General features: G+C 38.1%; 1 protein-coding gene across 3 annotated transcripts in view; it reads right to left on the bottom strand.

The window, feature by feature from the left end:
• Positions 1–19,420, bottom strand: part of SSB (small RNA binding exonuclease protection factor La) — a 20,821-nt gene extending 1,401 nt beyond the window's left edge. Inside the window, exons 1-11 of one of the 3 annotated variants that reach the window (XM_034427097.2) lie at positions 19,207–19,420; positions 13,359–13,433; positions 12,292–12,395; positions 9,430–9,604; positions 7,768–7,875; positions 7,572–7,672; positions 6,426–6,497; positions 6,298–6,340; positions 4,024–4,164; positions 2,848–3,034; positions 194–322 (exon numbers count right to left, since the gene is read on the bottom strand). In XM_034427097.2, the coding sequence (XP_034282988.1) occupies positions 194–322; positions 2,848–3,034; positions 4,024–4,164; positions 6,298–6,340; positions 6,426–6,497; positions 7,572–7,672; positions 7,768–7,875; positions 9,430–9,604; positions 12,292–12,395; positions 13,359–13,424 (1,126 nt within the window). In that variant the 5' untranslated portion in view covers positions 13,425–13,433; positions 19,207–19,420. Of the gene's footprint in view, positions 1–193; positions 323–2,847; positions 3,035–4,023; positions 4,165–6,297; positions 6,341–6,425; positions 6,498–7,571; positions 7,673–7,767; positions 7,876–9,429; positions 9,605–12,291; positions 12,396–13,358; positions 13,434–19,014 lie in introns of all 3 variants that reach the window. The other 2 variants (XM_034427089.2, XM_087882014.1) reach the window with 2 other exon arrangements.

Here is a 19,420-nt window from a genome sequence, read left to right as displayed (position 1 = left end):
AGACCTAAAATAATGGTTCTGAATATTACAAACTGTTTTAGCTGGCAAGTTTCCAACAGCCTACACAACTCTGTTTTGGGGAGCAAAGTTCCAAACAGCTAACAAAGATTAACACAGAAGCTTTGACAATAACTCAATAGCACACCATCATAACCTGTACATTTTGGTATCTTGTTCCACAAAGACAAGTCACCTGTGGTATTTGCATCTTCACCCTCCTCTTCATCTTCACTTTCAAATTTTGTTTTCTTGCCTTGGAATTTCACTTTTTTGTCTTGTGTGTCTTGTGCTCCCTTGCCACCTTTGCCTTTGCCTTTGCGACCTGGCGAAAAAGGGTATGTACAGAATTAAGATCATCACACTTTAGAAATGTATTCCTCACAGTAAGAGGGAAGGCGATCATATAAAATAGCCCTCCTCAATTTGGACCATAGGTAGAACTACTGTTTCCATAATTTCCGGCCAATACAGCCAGTATCCGTGTTAGCTAAATGTAAAGAGTAATCCCTTAGTCTCTCTTATATCCAAAGGAGTGCTCATAGTGCACAATGGAAAGAAGATTTAGTGATTTCCAGTTATACATGAATAATAAAGGAACACTGATGCTTTCTGTGAACTACAGCTTATTACTGTAGGTGACCTGGTGTATGGAGATAACCCAAATAGGTTGACTCTCATTTGTTTTCCTTTTGTGCATTATCGAAGATGAATGGAAGCTCTTCTCTAGTGTACAGTTCCTAGTGAATACAATGACTCTTCTAATAACCAGTTCACTTGTTTGACTACAGAGATAGCTGCTGCTCTGATAGCAATAAATAGATATTAAGAAGATATTAAACATGTTTTCCTATGTTATGGCAATGAAGAGTGTGCACTATCTGGCATGAGTTAGTTACAGAATTTTTCCTCTTAAGATTTGTATATTTCTAATTGTTCCAGCTGGTGAAATACAAGGCACTATTAGCAAGATACTGGGATTATCAACAAAGAAGTAATTTTACAAAATCTGCTCCAGCGTATACTGTTCTTCTCCAGGCATTCTACCAACAAAGTGGTTTTAAAAGAGATTAAGTTTGTAAGGAGGAGAGGATTTAGAAGACTAAATAGTACAGTTATGTTACCTTAAAGGAGTGGAGAAAAGCCAACTGGGAAAAAGGGCGAGTGCCTGCTTTAAAAAAAAGTATTTTACTTCAGTTTTTGACATAAGCCAAAGCTTAAGGACGTTTGAGTGCTTTTGATGCCTTCCATCCCGTGATTACCCTTCCATAGATCTATGCAAGACTGCACTATGCAGGTAAGGATATTTGCTAGTAGAACTTTTTAAAAGTCCTGGAAACTTTGCATCAGCAAGCTACTCTGTTAGAAAGGAACTATGCCTTGATCATTAGCAGCTAGATAATTTTTTTTATTTGATTTATATGATTTATAATTTATGATTTATATGATTTATAATTTAAATATATGATTTATATTTATTTGATTTACAGATAATTTTTGAGATCTAATATCATCTAAACCAATGTAGAGCTATTAAGATTACTGATATCTAAGACATTAGTCTTACATATTTACTTTATTCCCTAAAAAAAACAATGGCTGGGGGGAGGCAGGACTATGGCAGTTTAGTGGACATGTTGATGTGAGTGTACCCATGGCTTCTTTTTCCTTTTCTTGAAACCACTAAACAATTCTGAGATTTATAGAAGAGGTTTTATAGGAAAACCCCACTTTCTGGGTGATGTGTGAAAACAGAAGTTTATATTTTGATCAAATGTGTTTGCTTGCTATCATGGACTGGTAACAAAAGACTTTTCTAGAAACCACAAGGGAAGTGGTTACAGTCACATTTTAGTAGGAAAAATCCTGAGGCCTAGCTGTAAGTAATAATTGTTCCAAGATCTTTGTTGGGTCAACTGAAGAACATGCTCGGATCAACAATGTATCTGAAAATGGAAGGAACCTTGAAAGATGAAAATGTACAACTTGAACAAATCCAAACAGACTCACAAACCCAAAAGGGGATGCCTCTGTAATGAAAAAGCTTTTGTTGGTAAAGAAACTACCAATTTTCAATGATTGGAGAATACAATATACAAAAACGCAGATATGGGTCCCAGTACAGAATTAGTGGCAAGCCACAAATCCATTTCTTCCCCCTGTAATACCACAAAGAATCTGCTGTGGGCTAGGCTGCTCTTTTAAAAAAATGTGAATTAGTTGTCCTAATTATCTAATATATGAAAGAAAGTCTGCAGTTCTTTCCTGCATGAGGCTATTACCAAGAACTTGATGTTCTACATCTTTTGGCCAGAGGATATTTTTAAGAAAAAAAATTATACTCTAAGAGCCAAGTGATGATATCACCAGAAGGCTATATCTGAAATGTTTATCCATTTTTGAAGAGAAGAGGTATTTAAAACCAAAAGCCAACCAGAGGCTTTTTAATGTCTTAATATAGTATTTAAAAATTGGTTTGGTGGTCAAGGATTACCTCCTTCAATGTCAGAAAGCCATAGGCTACTCAAAAGCAAGGCCTTTGGCTGGGCTATAGAGCTCAGATCATTGCATTTACCAATTTTTCCCTCAGCCCAATAACAGGGGCTGAGGACTCTCCTTCCTTTCCTTGTCACCACTGTGGACAGGCTGCTCTCGTGGCTTGTCCTGTATGCGTATAAATCTGGTCCTTTCCAGAGCCACTGAAGACAAATGGAGCCTCCTTTCTAACACAAACAGATGGGCTCGCTAGATCAGAACTCCTCTCAGAAGAGAACAGTCCATTTCAACAATTTAAGTATAACTTCCAGGAAAGATTAAATGATAAGTAAATGCCTTAAAGGAACAAATCACCTTTTCCTCTTTTTTTGTTTAACAGCTCCTGCTGGCTCTCCATGATTTTCTTCAGTGCTTCTTTGGCCACATCTCCTTCAAGCACTTCCCACGTGACATCTTTCTCTCGCAACTGTAATTTCCCATTATTTGCTTCTTTGGCTTTATCCAGCGCACCTTTGGCACTGCTCTTGAACAGGATGATACCCTGTATACAGAAATATAATTTGAATCACTGCAGGCACCATCCAGCCATTTTCATGCTCACAATGGGATATTTGCAATTGACAATTTCCTGGGCAATAGGATAGTTCTGAACCCCTATTTGGCTGCTTCCAACCATCAGCCAGAAAATAGTATCTTCCTAGAGCCATGATGGCAAACCTGTGCCAGAAGTGGTACGCAGCGCCCTGTGGGCATGCGAGCTGTCGGCCTAGCTCAGCTCTGCTGCGCATGTGTGTGTGCCTCCCACTGGCCAACTGGTCTTCGAGTCTCTGGCGTGCATGTGCGGGGGGCGCACCCAAAGGGCCGTGCGCACATGCAGGGGGCACGTGCATTGCATTTTGGGGGTTCGGCGTGCTTTGGGCACTCAGTCTGGAAAAGTTTAGCCATCACTGTCCTAGAGATTTACAGCTTGAAGCAACAGTGGCTGCGAATTAAGTCTTCTATAAGCTTCATTTTACTCAACATAACTGAATATTTATATAACTCATTTGGGAGACAGATAACTGTCTTAGGATATTCTTTGACAAATGCAGAAAGCAGACACTGCAGAAAGCAACACATAATCTGCACATTTCTCCCTTATCCTTGAGATACTTGCCTCTCTGACTACAAAAAGAAATTAGGCATCAAGGAATATATTGGCAGGGAACAAATTGTTGCAGTGAGTAACTTATCTAGGATCTAGAATTTTCAAGGCCATCATTGCTTAGCAAGCAAGAAAGTCATTTGTGTTCTGCAGTGTTACTGGGAATTACTTCTCTAGTGAATAGTTGAAAAATCTATCAAGTTTTTTTCCATTAAGATTTTTTCCATTAATACATGTTCTACCAGTAAAATTAAGGGAGATGAACAAGAATAGTAAAAGAATCAATAGTCCTTGCCTCAAATTATGTATATTTAGCCCTGAAAACAGAGTGCCACCTATCTGCTTAACATGTCAACATTTAGAAATATCAGAATAACCCTTCTGACCTCTTTTGCACCCCTGACAAAGTCTATCCACTTGATTTCACCATGATTTGAAAAAACAGCATGGAGGTCTTCTCGACAAGTATGATCTTCCAAGTCACCAAAAAACTTCAGCAGGCATCCCTGTTTCTCTGCCAGATATTTCTTTTGAATACAAAAAGAGGAAAAAATGTGTAAGATACTTATGTCCTAGATGATTTACTGGATTTCAGTAAAGACTGCCCTCAGATCCTTCCATAATTTAATCAATAAAGATGTATCCAATAAAAAAAATATATACCCGAGAAACCATCTTGTCCCAGTTACAACTGACCTGTCCCTCCCAGTCAGGCAGGGAGTGTTATGTTACAGACCCCTTTTGTTAAAGAATGTTGATTGATGGGGGCTAGGAAAAGTGCCTTCTCGGCTGTTGTTCTCATCCTATAGAATATCTTGCCCTCGGAGGTAAAATTGGCTCCCACTATTTCAGCTTTCTGGAAGAACGTGAAAACCCGGCTTTGCCAAATGGCATGGGGATCCAAGAGTGGCACACAACCCTGGGGTTGGCTGATGGCTTGAGGCTGCTCTCATGGTTTTTTAAATTGTCTTTTCAATTTTGCTCTTGTTTTATTTTTTACACCTTTTGAATTCTTTTTTAAACTGCATTTCCTTTAAATGGTTTCATCTATAAACTGCCCGTTTGGATAGTAGATGGGCGGTATCTGAATTTGATACAAGGGTTCCCTACTAAGTGAGATGAATGCTAGGGACTACTGTCCTACCTACTGGGAAAGTGGCCTGGAGGTGTGTGGAAGCAGATTCTCATAGAGCTGGTTCATTTCTCTAGACATCCCACGCCCCAAATCCCATAGAAGATAGTAGGAACAACTTTGGTTTGTTCTACAGTGCTTTTCTGAATATTCCCATTGCCCATAAGTTTGATTCAACATAGCTATTTTTCTCTAGGTGATACGCTTCATCCTTGCTTGATAATGAAAACAAAATACTGTATGCAGAATATCCAATGAAGTAATACTGTATTCATCCCATGAAGATATAACAATAGCACTTAAACTTATATACCGCTTCACGGTGCTTTTACAGCCCTTTCTGAGCGATTTACAGCATCAGCATATTGCCCCCCAAAATCAGGATCCTCATTTTACCCACCTCAGGAAGATGGAAAGCTGAGTCAACCTTGAGCCACCCAAACTGCCAAATTGCAGGCAGCTGGCAGTCAACAGAAGTAGCCTGCAGTACTGCATTCTAACCACTGCACCATCGCAGCTCATTTAATAGCTTATATGAAATTCCTCTGCCTGAAGGTTTAGTTCTTAACCTTGGATCTCCAACTGTTAAGAGTAGAATCCTGATGACCATTTTTGATAATGATATGAGTTGAAGACCCACAACATTTGAAGACCTAATCTTAGGAACCATTGCTCTAAAAGACTGGAAAAAATATTTTACATCGTCATCTTATTTTCTAAGATTTTGGCAGTGTGAGAGCAGAACTGGTGGGTTTGTTTAGCATAAGGTATGGCTATTACTCAAAGTCACAATAAGGTACAAATGAAAATGAACATGTTTTGCAGTTTGGTAGTTCTCGGGGAATACAGTTTTCTGCATTAAGTGTCTTTCAAATTTGAAGAAGTAAATGGTTGTCTTCAGCCTTCCCAAGCTGGCATTTTTCAGATAAATTATAGCAAAACGTTCATTAGTGTTTAATGCAACATACTATACAACATGGATAATGTAGCTCAACAGTTTCTGGGTGCTTATTTGGGGAAAACAGTCTTATTCATATACCTACATACATTGTATGAGCCTTTGCAAGCGATTTGGTTGCCTTTGTCAGGATGGCCTTTTCCATAGAATGAGTGAGCCACAAACCATAGGACTGCTTCTAAGGTCCTTCTTTTCATATACTTCATTAGATTCATCCTAAACCCAGTAAAAAGCCTTTATGGGCCTATTTCTAAAAGAAAATAGTATCTATCAAGGTTCACATCTATCAAGGAGTTTCACTTTATTGGAAGAATTGCACTGGGTACCTCCTCCGGGGTATATGTTTTAGAATTGAGCCTGGTAAACACGTAACCATTAAAGGCTGTTGATTTGAAGTATCCAGGTGAAGTTTTCCCATTTGCCTTAGTTTCAGGAAATCAGATTGTGGTTAGTCTAAGCAATTTCCTCTTTATTTTACCACTGTAGCCTAAAATGTAGCCACCGAAGCATGGAAAAATGTAGCCACCACCAGAATGGACCATACAGTCAGTGAAATCAAAGGGAATGTACCATTTCAGTTTCTTCAGCATGTTTCTGTTTCTCTTCCTTCTCTCTGTTATAAAAAGAAGGAAAAGTCAGGTAACAAAACTCGGGCACAAAAGCCGAGAGTTAATTTCAAAGTTGACATTGTCACTTACAGTTTAGCCTTTGCTTTTGCTTCCAGTTTATTCCTTTTCTTCTCATCATTCTTTTTGGCAAAGTAATCTTCCCTGCACAGAATATAATCCAGTTAAGCATCTGCATTTGGGATTACTACCGAAAAGTACTAACGTACTATGAAATGTTCAGGCCATGATTTGAAAACATTAATCAGCATTAATACCTAATCTTAGCTTAGTTGGCAACTAGTGCCAATTGCTACTGACAGTCTGACCTTAACCTGCAAATAAAATAAGAAAGTACTCAATAAATCCCAAAGGTGCTTTTTCAAGAGAAAAGTGGACTTTGTTTTTTCTTTGAAGACGTTTCGCTTCTCATCCAAGAAGCTTCTTCAGCTCTTCAGAGAAGCGAAACGTCTTCAAAGAAAAAACAGAAAGTCCCGTTGCCTCTTGAAAAAGCACCTTTGGGACAACCATGACCTGGATAACAGAATCTCCATAGACATTTACTCAATAAATCCTTGTTCAGTAAATGATTCTGACCCAGAGTAACTTGTTGATTCAAGACATGCCATGAATCTACTATAAAGATCAAAGATTAAAAAAATAATATCTGAAAGGAAACGGGAGAGATTTTATGACCTCAAATAATTCATAGCCTCTCATTTTAGCTCTTCTCCTTTTAACCACAATTCGAGATGAGGAGGTCCAAAAGAAAGGTAGGTTCAGGAAAAAATGAATATCCCCATCCATGTCTATTTACATGTCTTCAAAAGATTCTTCAAGAGAAAAGGATCATCAAAAGAAGAAAAGGTGGCCAAACCCATTGTACAAACTGATGGACTTGGTTTACTAGCATACTCTCATGTAATATAACATTTTTATATTCGTGTAAACTGCCTTGAATCGCCATGGGTGAGTAGGCACCAATATAAATTTTCTAAAATAAACAAACAGAAAGTGCTGTAACACCATAGAATCAATGTCCCTGTGTCTTCTTCTGACACCAGGAAAAAACTAATTGTGGGAAGAAAAATATGTAAATCCTATGCAGTAACATTGTAAAATAATAAAAATAGCAAGATTTTAAAAACAAGTCTTGAAGACAAAAAGTAGGCCCCCCCATCTGAAGACTTGCAAGAAGCTCATGTCAAAATCCAAATGCGGAACTGAAATGATACTTACTTGAAAAGCACAATCAGCTCTGTGTCCTTATATCTTTGGTTTGGCGTCCCAACGAACTCCTTGGCAGATTCAACAGTATCAAATACTGCAAAAATGGATCCCTGGATTAAGTAAAAGTAGAACGGAATCTCATCTTGGAATCCCATACAGCCTTAGGAAATTTAGAGTTAATAGAATTCTGTTCAAAGGTTATTACCTTAAATGTTTTCTGAAGTGTTCTCCTCATCTGAATGTTTTCTACTTTGCCTTTACAATCCAGCCATTCTTTGATATCATCTAAAGTTGCATCTAATGGAAAACCTTTCTGAAAAATAAAAGTTTAAATAATTCTCATATTTAAGTTCAGTATTTTACCGATCTGTGCAGTGCAGAAAAAAAGTTCCATTATTATATGCAAGCAATAAGTGCTTTTAATGTGGTTTGTTCCTCCATAATCAATTACTGAGTTTGTGTGTAAATAATTAACACAGAGCAGAAACCATATAACGTACAGCAAAGGCTTCAGATTTAAATAAAACTCACGGCTTAGAAAAATAAAATTTTCAACAACAATCGTAAATATTGTATACTGAAGATCAAGAGAAGTCTGCTTGACCAAAAACTTATTGTACGTATGTTACCAGAACAGGGGTCCCCAACCCCTGGTCTGTGGACTGCCAGCAGGCTACGGTATGCCAGAAACCGCTCTGTGCAAATAAGCAAAGCCCTATCCGCGGGATGCAGGCAACAAGGGAAACCACGCCCTCACCGGTCCCCAGAAAAACCTCTCTCCATGAAACTTCTCCCTGGTGCCCCAAAAGTTGAGGGCAGCTGTACTAGAAGATGCACCTTTCTTAAAGATGGGGAAATGGGCTGAAAAACTTTAAGTTAAGCAAACGATGGTGAAAGGGTACTATAGTACCTATGTCAAGAAGTGAAAATGGTTATTTGTAATAACGTACTTCTTACCACTTTCTTAAGAGGGGGATGAGAGTTGGTTATGGTATGAGAAACATAAAAGTTGAATATGGGAGAAATGGGGTGTTTAATAAACATATGTTTTCAAACAGGAAGAGATACGGTCAAAAATGAATGGTGGATGAATGAATGCAGAATGAATACAAAAAAAGTTTCAGCTACTTTGTTCAGCTGGAGAAAATGAAAGATCATCAAAATCCAACCAAACAAGCAGATGAAATAGGAAGGGGTCACGAGGAAGGGGAAGACTAAGAAAGAATTATTAGAATTGATGAAATCCTCAAAAAAAGCAAGATGAGTTTTAAAGAACAAAAGTAAATATATAAAGCAGTGTATGAAAGGGAAAGCAGAGATATGTTACAACAACAGAAAGGTATAGAAAGAGATACAGTGAAAAGGGTCAGTAAAAAAATAAATTTAGCGATGTTTCCTTTTCTTATGTTATGCCATAAATCCTCATTCCTTCTCTACTTTACATACTTACCCTGCAAGGAACAGCATGATAGGTATGTATCTAAATATGCACACATCAAACTAAACAATTTGAATCATTTTTCTAATATATAATAGAGAAGTTCAGAAAAATAAGAATTTCTTTTCAGAGCGATTTTAGATTATTATGACTGTGGTAATTATAAACAGAATTCTTGAGAATCTAAGATCAAAACACAGTACATTCTTTGCTGAAATATAGGACTGCTTTGTGATATGAAGTTATTGGGAGTCATGCGAGTTACTGAAAAAGCAAAGGAGTATATTCTATTTATAGGGGACTTCATCACACATCAACTAAATAGAATTTGGAATCCTTTCCATGTTCTTGGGTCCATTAAACAGAAAACCCTGATGGAAAAGGCAGAGTCAATCATATCAAACCTGAAATTCACAATATTCCACTTACAATATATATAGATCTGCTTTTAATTGCATTCTTATATTGTTCAGTAACTTCAGGCAACGGTTTGTCTGGAGATCTTCGGATTTTAGTCTTATCTTCACTAACTTCCATAAGTTCGGTCTTCGATTTCTTTAATGCCCCAACTATTACATCAAAGTCTTTTGTAAGGCGATTTAGCCTACAAAACAGAAGATAAAGAAGTTATTTTTATTATATTATTTTTGTTGCCTCAGTCAAGTGTCTTCTGACAGTCACACATCTTCTGACATTTAAATGAAATGTGTGCAATCTCTGCAATTAATCCTCTCAATGAGGGTAGGTGGAAAAATGGAATAGTACTACCCTGCCACTCACAACTTTTTCAGCAATATATTCCAGCAATCTTACAAAAAAACTCTTAGCTTCCCAGATGGCAAGGTCCTGAAAGAATAATATTAGCTTTTAACCATTTATCACTCCCTTCAATGATTTTTAAATGTAAATATTTCTTGGGTTTTTCAAATCACATCTGCATGTGTCTTTCACAATAGCAGTTTGCAGTCTCTGCCAAATTCTGGAAGGAGAGCCAAGCTCCCACAGGAGGATAATATAAGCTCCAGAGCTTGTAACATCAGCCAGCAACTACCTATAGAGCAGAATGTTCCACCAACTTCAAGGTCAGGTCCAGATAAGCACAGGAGGCATTAAGGAAGACACAGACATCAGCTGACCCTACGGAAGATAAGGAAGAACTAGCCCTCCCTATAGAAGAAAACCAGGAAACCACCACATGCAAACCTGAGGCAGTTAAGTCAATGCTTCAGATACAGACTGCTGCAACTGAATCTCTTAATACTTTGCTACCCTCTAGCTGTCCTGTTGAAAAGCTGACAAGTTCATTTTCCGAGTGCCTAACACTTCCACAAAACAAACAAAAAAAGGTGCTCCAGCCCAAAATTCATCCAAACAGATGAAAGGAATACCAAGCTGATTGATGGGGCACCACCTCTCTATAACGCTCCAGATGTTCACCCTATAGGTGGTATTTCCTCACAGATGGACTTTAAAGAGCAGACCAGTAAAAATTATTGCTACCCTTGTCTCACCCTTGATTCTATTCATCTAATGAATGTGCCATCTTGTTATTCTTCTTTACTGATGAACCCCTTTCAAAGCAGCCCTGAACATGTTCAACCTACTGATTCTTATCTCCAGTCTGGACTTACTTGTTCTGCCCATGAAATGTCACTCACAGGAATTGACCCAGACTCAGGATAGTGATCACTTAACTGGCATCAGGAGGTCTGCTCTCCACCTTCTTCCTAAATCCACAATCTCCTCATCCCTGAGGAGTGTTGTTTTGTCTGAGCACTTATCCAGATACAACATTCTAAGAGAACCAGCAAACTGACAACTACAGGTAGTCCTCAACTAACAACAGTTCATTTAGTGACCGTTCAAAGTTACATCGCTGCAAAAAGTGACTTAAGATCATTCGTCACACTTATGACCATTGCAGCATCCCCATGGTCATGTGATCAAAATTCAGACACTTGGCAACTGATTCATATTTATTACCTTTGCAGTGTCCTGGGATCATGTGATCCCCTTTTACGACCTTCTGACATGGGGAAGCCAGATTCACTTTACAACCGTGCTACTAACTTAAGAACTGCAATGAATCACTTAATAACTATAGCAAGGAAGGTTGTAAAATGGGGAAAAACTCACTTAACAAATGTCTCACTTAGCAACATAAATTTTGAGCACAATTGTGGTCATAAATTGAAAAAAGTTGAGAACTACCTGTCTATGCTACTAATGATCTGTCATTTCTTAGAACATAGCTGAATGGGCTCCAAAACAAGCAGACCCAGACTTTTTAGGATATCTGTGTCCAAATCTGATATAATCGTTTGTGCAGGAGACATGGATGTTGGGAGAATTCTCAATCCCTAATTATTTTTCTCTGCTAACTCCTGTACAACCTAGCCTCAGAGGGGGCAAACCTGGGGGGAGCAAAACGGGGAGGGGGGGCTCAGTCTGTTTATAGCTTCTAATTTATGTGTCCCTGTTGTAAACCAATCATGAATGTAAATTAAACTAGAATATTTGATAGACAAGAAAAATCCAGTTTAAAGAAATTCATGGATTGACATTTTGTTGCCTCTTTTCCATTACCACCAATTTTCCCAGAATTAAACCATTCATTTTTCCACTAGCAGCCTTCTGCATCATAATTCAAATTCCATAAAGCCACCTATTCCCTCCATAAGTTTCCATATATAGGCTTACTTTAATATCAAAAGCACAGAAGTAAAAAACTACTTTTATGTGAAGCAATGAAAGTACATACAACTTTCGAGATTTAAACAGTCAAACTTCTGTAGTTATGACTGTAGACATATAAGAAATGTAGACTTTTTTCCATGCCATATAAAAACCCACTGAGTATATCCTTATGTCCTAAAAGATCACACTGTATTGAAGTAGAATAGAACAGAATTCTTAATAAATGTCCTCATTCCATGCAGGGGAAAAAGCTATGCATGTGTATGCAAAAAGAAAAAGTCAGAACAAAAATCTGCTTTAACAAGTATTCCCCTCTGTGGCTTTAATTGTTTTTAAGGAGAAAATTCACAGGAGATATATGGCCAGATATTTCAAATTATGCTGCAGAACACACACACACAAATTAAAAACTGCCAATTTTCATTATTATGACAACTAATAAACATGAATCAGTATATAATCAAACGTACACAATGAAAAGTGCTATTTTTCACAGAGATTTAAAATCAAATCTAGCCTAGGACACAGGTTTACTATAAAATAGGAGCAGCTCTTCTTTTTGTTACAAAACGATGAGCCCACTATTAGTATTACCTATTGAATTTGATTATTGTTTCTAAAGTCACCCAGCCATCATCTGATTTGATCTTCTCTTGAAGAAACTTGTCTCGGGGTAAATTGTGGTCACCAAAGTAGTACTGTGGAAATAAATAAGAATAATACAAACGTCAGAATCCAAAGTATGATACTCTATTGCTTCATTTATTCAGTTCTAGTTCCCTTACCACAAAAGCTTTTATTGCATTTTTCTCCTGTCCCAGTTGGTTGTCACTTACTAAGAACTAATTTAAAGTTACAACAGCACTGAAAAAGGGATACTTATGACTCTTCCGCTAAGGTGCAACTACCACAGGATGAGTTAAGCACTTGACAACTGGCAAGCATTTATGATGATCACCGTGTCATGTGACTGCCATTTATGCCTGTCACTGCCAGCTCCTAATAAGCAAAATCAATGGGGAAGCCAGCAGGAAGTTGCAAGTTGCTGTCATATGAGACCACTGCCAGAACTGATGTCGTATGTAGGTGCGGTCGTGTAATGTTTCACTTAACAATCATACCATTTAGTGACAGAGTTGCGGGTCCCAATTGCAGTCAGTAAATTTAGACTACAGGTACTCTGGGCTATCTTAAAAATTCATGTTCTTCTTAAAATGTAAACAACGACATGAAGTAGTTATCCTAATGATTGTTTTATATTATAAGCAGGGGTTCCTAAACTCCGGGCTGCGGCCAGTTCAGAAGTGGGCTGCGCACTTGGTAGGCCGGCGCGCACACGCACCGGCCCACTACTTGCGCCAGTTCCTCTCCCTGCCAGGCTGCCAAGCCATTAAGGTTGGGGATCACTGCTATATTATCAATTCCAATTTTTTAAAATGGAAAATTCTGATTTGAGATTGTATCCAACGGAGTGTCACCTCTGATCAATTAGTGCATACATTTACAATTTTACTATAAGGTAGCCTTTATAGTAGTTTAGCTGTAGTGTAGATCAATCTGCCCCAGTCTAATGTACTTCAGCTATATTAGATTATATGCCCTATTATCCAAAGCCTTACATTTGTACATTATCTTAATATGCATACCAAAAGTATTCATACCTCAATTTGTTGACAAACCTTCTTTTCCAAATCAGACATATTTTCACTATCTCCGTTTTCAGCCATTTTCACTTCCTGCAATCAAAGCAATAATTAGAAACACTGCACATTCAAACCATTAAGACCCCTCTTTTTTTGTATATCTTTAATCTTTTCACTCTATCTGCATTGCTCAAACCAGTCACATTGAAGAGATTAAAACGAAACTAAAAATGAGAATAGCCTTGGTATATAAAATTAGACACTGTCACACAAAAATAATCAGTTTGCTGACCCAGGAAAGTATGAACCCACTGGTAAAAAATAAAAGTGCCACATGACAAATATAATCATTTGTTAATCTGACTTCTAGGGTGGCCTAAATGTCTATAAATATTGCAAATTAGATGTATTAAAAGAAAGAGCCAGAAACCCAATAGGTTTTTAATTTTTTTTCTACTTTTTAGTATTTTAAATGTTGCTGAATTTGCTCATTTATATATTTTTTTAATTGACATGTATATATAGTGATAGAGAACCATACAATGGGAACTTTAATATTAAATAATCAATTTAAGATCAAAATCTCTATTCACTTAATAACCAGGTTACCAGCTTATCCACTGCAGTGATTCACTTAATAAGAAAAGTCGTAAAATGGGGCAAAAGTCACTTAACAAATATCTCACTTAACAACAGAAATTTTGTTGGGCTCAATTATGGTTGTAAATTGAGGACTACCTGTACAACAAATACTTTCCAGGTGAATTTTAGTGGGTTTTTTTCTACTCAACTTTGGATAAAAAAAGTAATTTTATGCTTGTAATATTGACATCCTAAACTGTAACAAATAATTGATATGACATTTAGAATAGAAAAGAGAAAAAATAAAATGAGAATGGAGAAAGGGAGAAAATGGTATCCAGCAGGTCTGGTACTGGAGCAAACTGATCTCAGGGTCAAACGATTTGTTATGACAGAGGTGGTCCTAATTCTTATCCAGATCTGACTACTGAATTAGCAGGGTTTTCCAAAAAATCGGAAAAGCAGCCAGGCAAATTTTAGAGGCAATGTTCTGTAAGATATCCTGGAATCAATTCTCAATACAGCTAGTCCTCAATTTACGACCACAATTGAGCCCAAAATTTAGGTTGCTAAGTGAGAAATGTCTTAAGTGAGTTTGTCCCATTTTACAATTTTTCTCACCACATGCTAAGTGAATCACTGCAGTTGTTAAATTAATAACATAATTGCTACTAATTAGTTACATAGTTAGTAATATAATTGTTAAATGAATCTGGCTTCTCCATTGACTTTGCTTGTTGGAGGGACACTGCAACCGTCATAAGTATGAGTCAGTTGTCTGGGATCCAAATGTAAATCACATAACCACAGCACTACTTCCTCCATGGTTCTCTACTCAACCCCACGGGATAAACTGGGTTGAGAGAAAGCAACTGGCCCCTAATCTCTCAATCAGTTTTCGTGGATAAGAGTGGACTTGAGCCACATATATAATCTGAGCCATAACCATCGTACCACAGTAGTTATATGTTGCATGAGATTGTATTACGCAAGCATAATACAATCTTAGATAAAATTGTGTATTAATATACTTGAAGAATTCTAGATTAACCAACAGTTCCAAGGTATCTACTTAAACTCATTATCTACCATGAACTAGTCATCTCACCTTAATATCTTATAATGACCATGTTTGATTGTGTTTGCCATAGAATAAGATAGGTAAAGATAATCTAACCATAGCTTCAAACTGAGCATTCAGATGCAATGTGAATGTGGAGCAAATAAAATCATTTAAAGTTGAATTTAAGTCACTTAACTCATTGCTACGTGGATATATCCATGTTTTCTGGCAGAAGTAAAATGTTTTCCACTGCCAACTTCTGGGATTTTTAAAAAACTTCCCAGTCTAGTCTGCAGCTGTGGGATTTCTAGGTGACTTCCATCCAAATATTAACCATGTTTGCACCCTATTTAGCTTTTTGTAAGTCTGTTACGTGTCACCATCAAACTGTAACTAGCTGGCAGTTATTGAACTTGCTTGTGAAAACATGCTAAAAGGGAAAATGCTTAGAAGTGGTGCAAAAAAAAAAAAATGGAAGCAGTATCGTTTCCCTTACAAAACTGGATAAACAGAATGTCCTATTTTTGTTAAAACTTATCCCATCTCTGATCAATATTAATCTAACCAGTACAAAAAACAGGGTTTTCAGTTTCCCGGAGGACACCAAAAAGATCACTGGATCTCTTGGACTGATCTCTATGAATTGTTTTTAGACTCATTAAAAACTTTACCAAATGCTGTTCAAATTAGAATGAATTTAGTAGCTTTAGTAGCTATATTCGAAGCAGTTTAGAATTCAACTAATATACTAAAAAGCTTGGGTTGTAATTTCTTTATTTGCTTTCTCTAATCATGTTATGAATACAGTACCATAATACATCCTCTATTGTTTTTTGAATATCCAATCATATCATTCCATTTCAAATCCCACCTTGCATGCTTTATAAATTTAAAACTAGAAGCTGATAAAACAGGAGTTTTATTCCCAATTAAGCAGCAAATTTGTTCTTTTTTTTTTCCTTCCAAAAGACTGTTTTCCCTAGTCAAATAATTCAGCTAGAATCAAGGGGATATTGATTTTTCCATGAAAAATACAGAAGCTTATTATTCCATTCTCCCAAGTCCCTTGAGCAAAACTCAAGTGTCTTATCAAATGGTTTTGGCCAGAAAAACTAAATGAAGACTTGTTCCACCCAACCGACTTAACACTGAATGGACAGCCCTCAAAATTAAAGAAGCAGGCCCAGCATTGTGTACATTGTACAATGTACAATTTACACATCACACTCAGCAATTTATTCATCATTTTTATGGACTGTCACAATCCTAAAGGACTCTTGGTAGTTCACAAGTATAATCTGTTTAGTTTTCATGTCACCTGTATAAACCAGGCATCATGGCTTGTAAACTATGCCCTGAGTGTATTGTATAAACTCCCTTATTCAATAAACTATGACTCTGCATGAGATGGGAAGCCAACTCATTCCAGCATAACTTGTAATCATATATATTTATTATCCTCTTTTAACAATAAAGTTTGGACAGCAAAGCTGGCTTCAGACTTTCCTTATTTATAAAAGTCATCTAGTCGCTTTCTAAAAATAAGTCCATCGTTGTTTATAAAACAGGTGTTAAATTACATTGTTTAATATTCAAGAATGTAGGAAGACACAGAATAGAGAAACGGAATGCCAAACATATCCACATTAACAGAATGTCAGTTTGGCATCTGTTGAGTTATGTTTCTACAAATTTAAAATACTACATTATTAATTCAAATCTTTGCTTTCATCAGTCCAGTATAGAATTTAAAACTACAACCGTTTCAGTAATAACGAAACCTATGAGATATTAAAAAATACTGAAAAACTAGGATTACTCAATTTAATTTTATATCACTATATATGTTCTTTTGAACTATATATCAACATCAGAGCTTTGATTCTCACAGAGGAAGTAACCTGGATCTTGATTAAACCATTTAAAGCTCTGGATCCTCCATATGAATAGCATCCTTCTTTTCCATAGGGTGGAATATTTAATACCCCTATATTGTTTAATTAGATTTATAACTTGTCTTTCAATCAGGAACTCAACATGGCATAAACCATTTTTCCTCTTCTCATTTTTCCCCATCAATTACTCTGTAAGGAGTGAGGTAGGAGAATATGACATGACAAAATCACCAATACGTTTCCATGGCTAAAGGTGCACTTCAAACTGAATTTCCCCACTCCTAGCCCAATAACTTGCTAGTATCAACTTAAGTCTACTCAGAGGATCTCCTCATGAGTCCTGTCCGAGAGTTGTTGTCCTACAAAAAATTTACATGCAGATAGATATTCATGTACAGATTTTTTTTCATATTTTCTATTGAATTAGTGGAATAACTAATATCTACTGATATTATACTATTCTTTTCATTATTGTGTGGCCTTATCATTGTTTTAATGATATATATATATGAAAACATATACAGAAATCAGCTATCCAACTTATGTTTTGAAGCAAATTACTAATTATTTCCAATGTAAGTTGGATCTACAGAAGCAGCAGATGGCAGAGAAAATTCTACAGATGACACACCCAACTTTTAATAGAGTTTCAAAAAACTCTTCACTGTTACAATAATCCTGCATACCGAACAGAAAAAGTCTGGAAATTTTTCCCCCTAGCTTATTGTCCCTCCAATGTACGATTACAGCTCCCAGAATTCTCCTACCAGTTAGCTCCAAAGATTATTTATTTCAAGGTTCCACGTTTGGTACCCACCAGTTACCCTAAGAAAAACTATTTAACAGAACGATTGTTTAGAATCATTGTTACAGAAAGTCTGTTACTAACTCCTGTTCATTTTGTCATAAACCCTCTACACTTAATACCACTGCCATTTTATTCCAAACTGAAAAAGGGGAGAAAAGTCAGCACTTCGAGAAGCTGGGACTCTACTATTCTCTTACAACTATGTGCAAGAGCCTTGGTGGCGCAGCAGACTAAAGTGCTGTTAAATAGCACCAGGTGCCTGCAATTACTGCAAGTTCAATTCTCACCAGGCTCAAGGTTGACTCAGCCTTCCATCCTTTTGAGGTAGGTAAAATGAGGACCCGGTTTGTGGGGGCAATAAGCTGACTTTGTATTAAAAAAAAAAAAGAACATCGCGGGGGGGGGGAGAAGCCCTACTAAGCAGGTATATACAAAAGTATGAAGGCTATTGCTTAATGCATTGTAAGCCGCCCTGAGTCTCCGGAGACGGGCGGCATATAAATCGAACCAATAAATAAATAAATTTCAAGTAAGGGATTTATCTCCCCCTTATGAGCTCCAGGTGTGACATAGCACTACATTCTCACAGTTCAAACCAGGTGGATCTCTCTCTCTCCCGAATACACGACAGTTCCAAGAGTTTAAACGGAAGTAAATGTTGTCCTTATTCCTCCCTTTCTCCTACTCGGAGAGAAATACTCCCAAATAACACGGGAACACGGGTCCAAACAATCCCGTTGCCTCCTGCAATTTGCAAGCGATAAAGAACCCGAAAACAACGTCGGGATTCTACCGCCTCCTTCGGCTTCTCCGTTATTAGCGCAGCTCGATCACCCAGCGAGCCTGAAGACCAGGCGTCATTTGTGAACCCCCAGAAGCCAACACACCCCAAAGTGATTTATTAATTAGTTATTTGAATTTATTAGCCGGCCAACTCCAATGGACTTCCCTGTCCAGTATCCCTCCTCCCCTTCTACTCCCTCCGCCCGCTGCGTGTACACTACAGGCCCCGACCAAGGCAAAGAGAGAACCGGCGAACCCATCCGGATACAGAACGTGGGAACGCGGTGGAGCCTTAGGGAAAGTCCCCGTTTTGCAACAAACACCCCCCCCCCAATTCCGCGAGACTTTCCGCCAAACCCGACAGGCGGCGTGTCCCTTCCCACGACGGTATCTCAACTCACGTGGACCTTATAGGACTGTATCGTTAATGATACATTCCCACCGCGAGGATGGGGAGAGCCGCCGTCTACCGCCTATGGGGAAACCCTCCCAAGCCGTTCCCCTCCCTCCGCGTTAACACCAAGAGCCACGGCCCCGACGCACGTGGGAACCGATCAACTCCGCAGCCTCGAAAGATAAAAGGGGTGTATGCATCGCGAAAACGGAGCGGGCGGGAAAACGGTGTAACAATTGCAGCGTGGGGGCAGCCAAACCGAACCTGTTTTAAGAAGGAGCGATTGCTGCCTCCACACGCTTCTTGGAGCGGCAGGCCTGGGCGGCGGTTAAGGCTCCTACCTTTAAACGCCGATCTTTCCTCGCCGGCCAGCCCAGCAGCCAGTGCGGCAGTAACCACACCTCCTTCCCGTCCGGACCCACGCGGGTTGAGTTTCATCTCCGCCTTTACTCCTTTCTGGAGGACTCGGCGCCCTCGGGGGAGGGGAGGGGAAGGGGGGAGGGGAGAACGTGTGAACGAACGCAGATTCGAATCTTCCGCTCCCTCCGGATTCGC

This window comes from Pantherophis guttatus, chromosome 1 (genome assembly GCF_059756535.1).
Source record: "Pantherophis guttatus breed Tessera chromosome 1, ASM5975653v1, whole genome shotgun sequence".
NCBI classification, from domain to species: Eukaryota; Metazoa; Chordata; class Lepidosauria; order Squamata; family Colubridae; genus Pantherophis; species Pantherophis guttatus.
The sequence above is the reverse complement of the archived record's forward strand: the minus strand, read 5'-3'. Positions and strand labels throughout refer to the sequence as shown.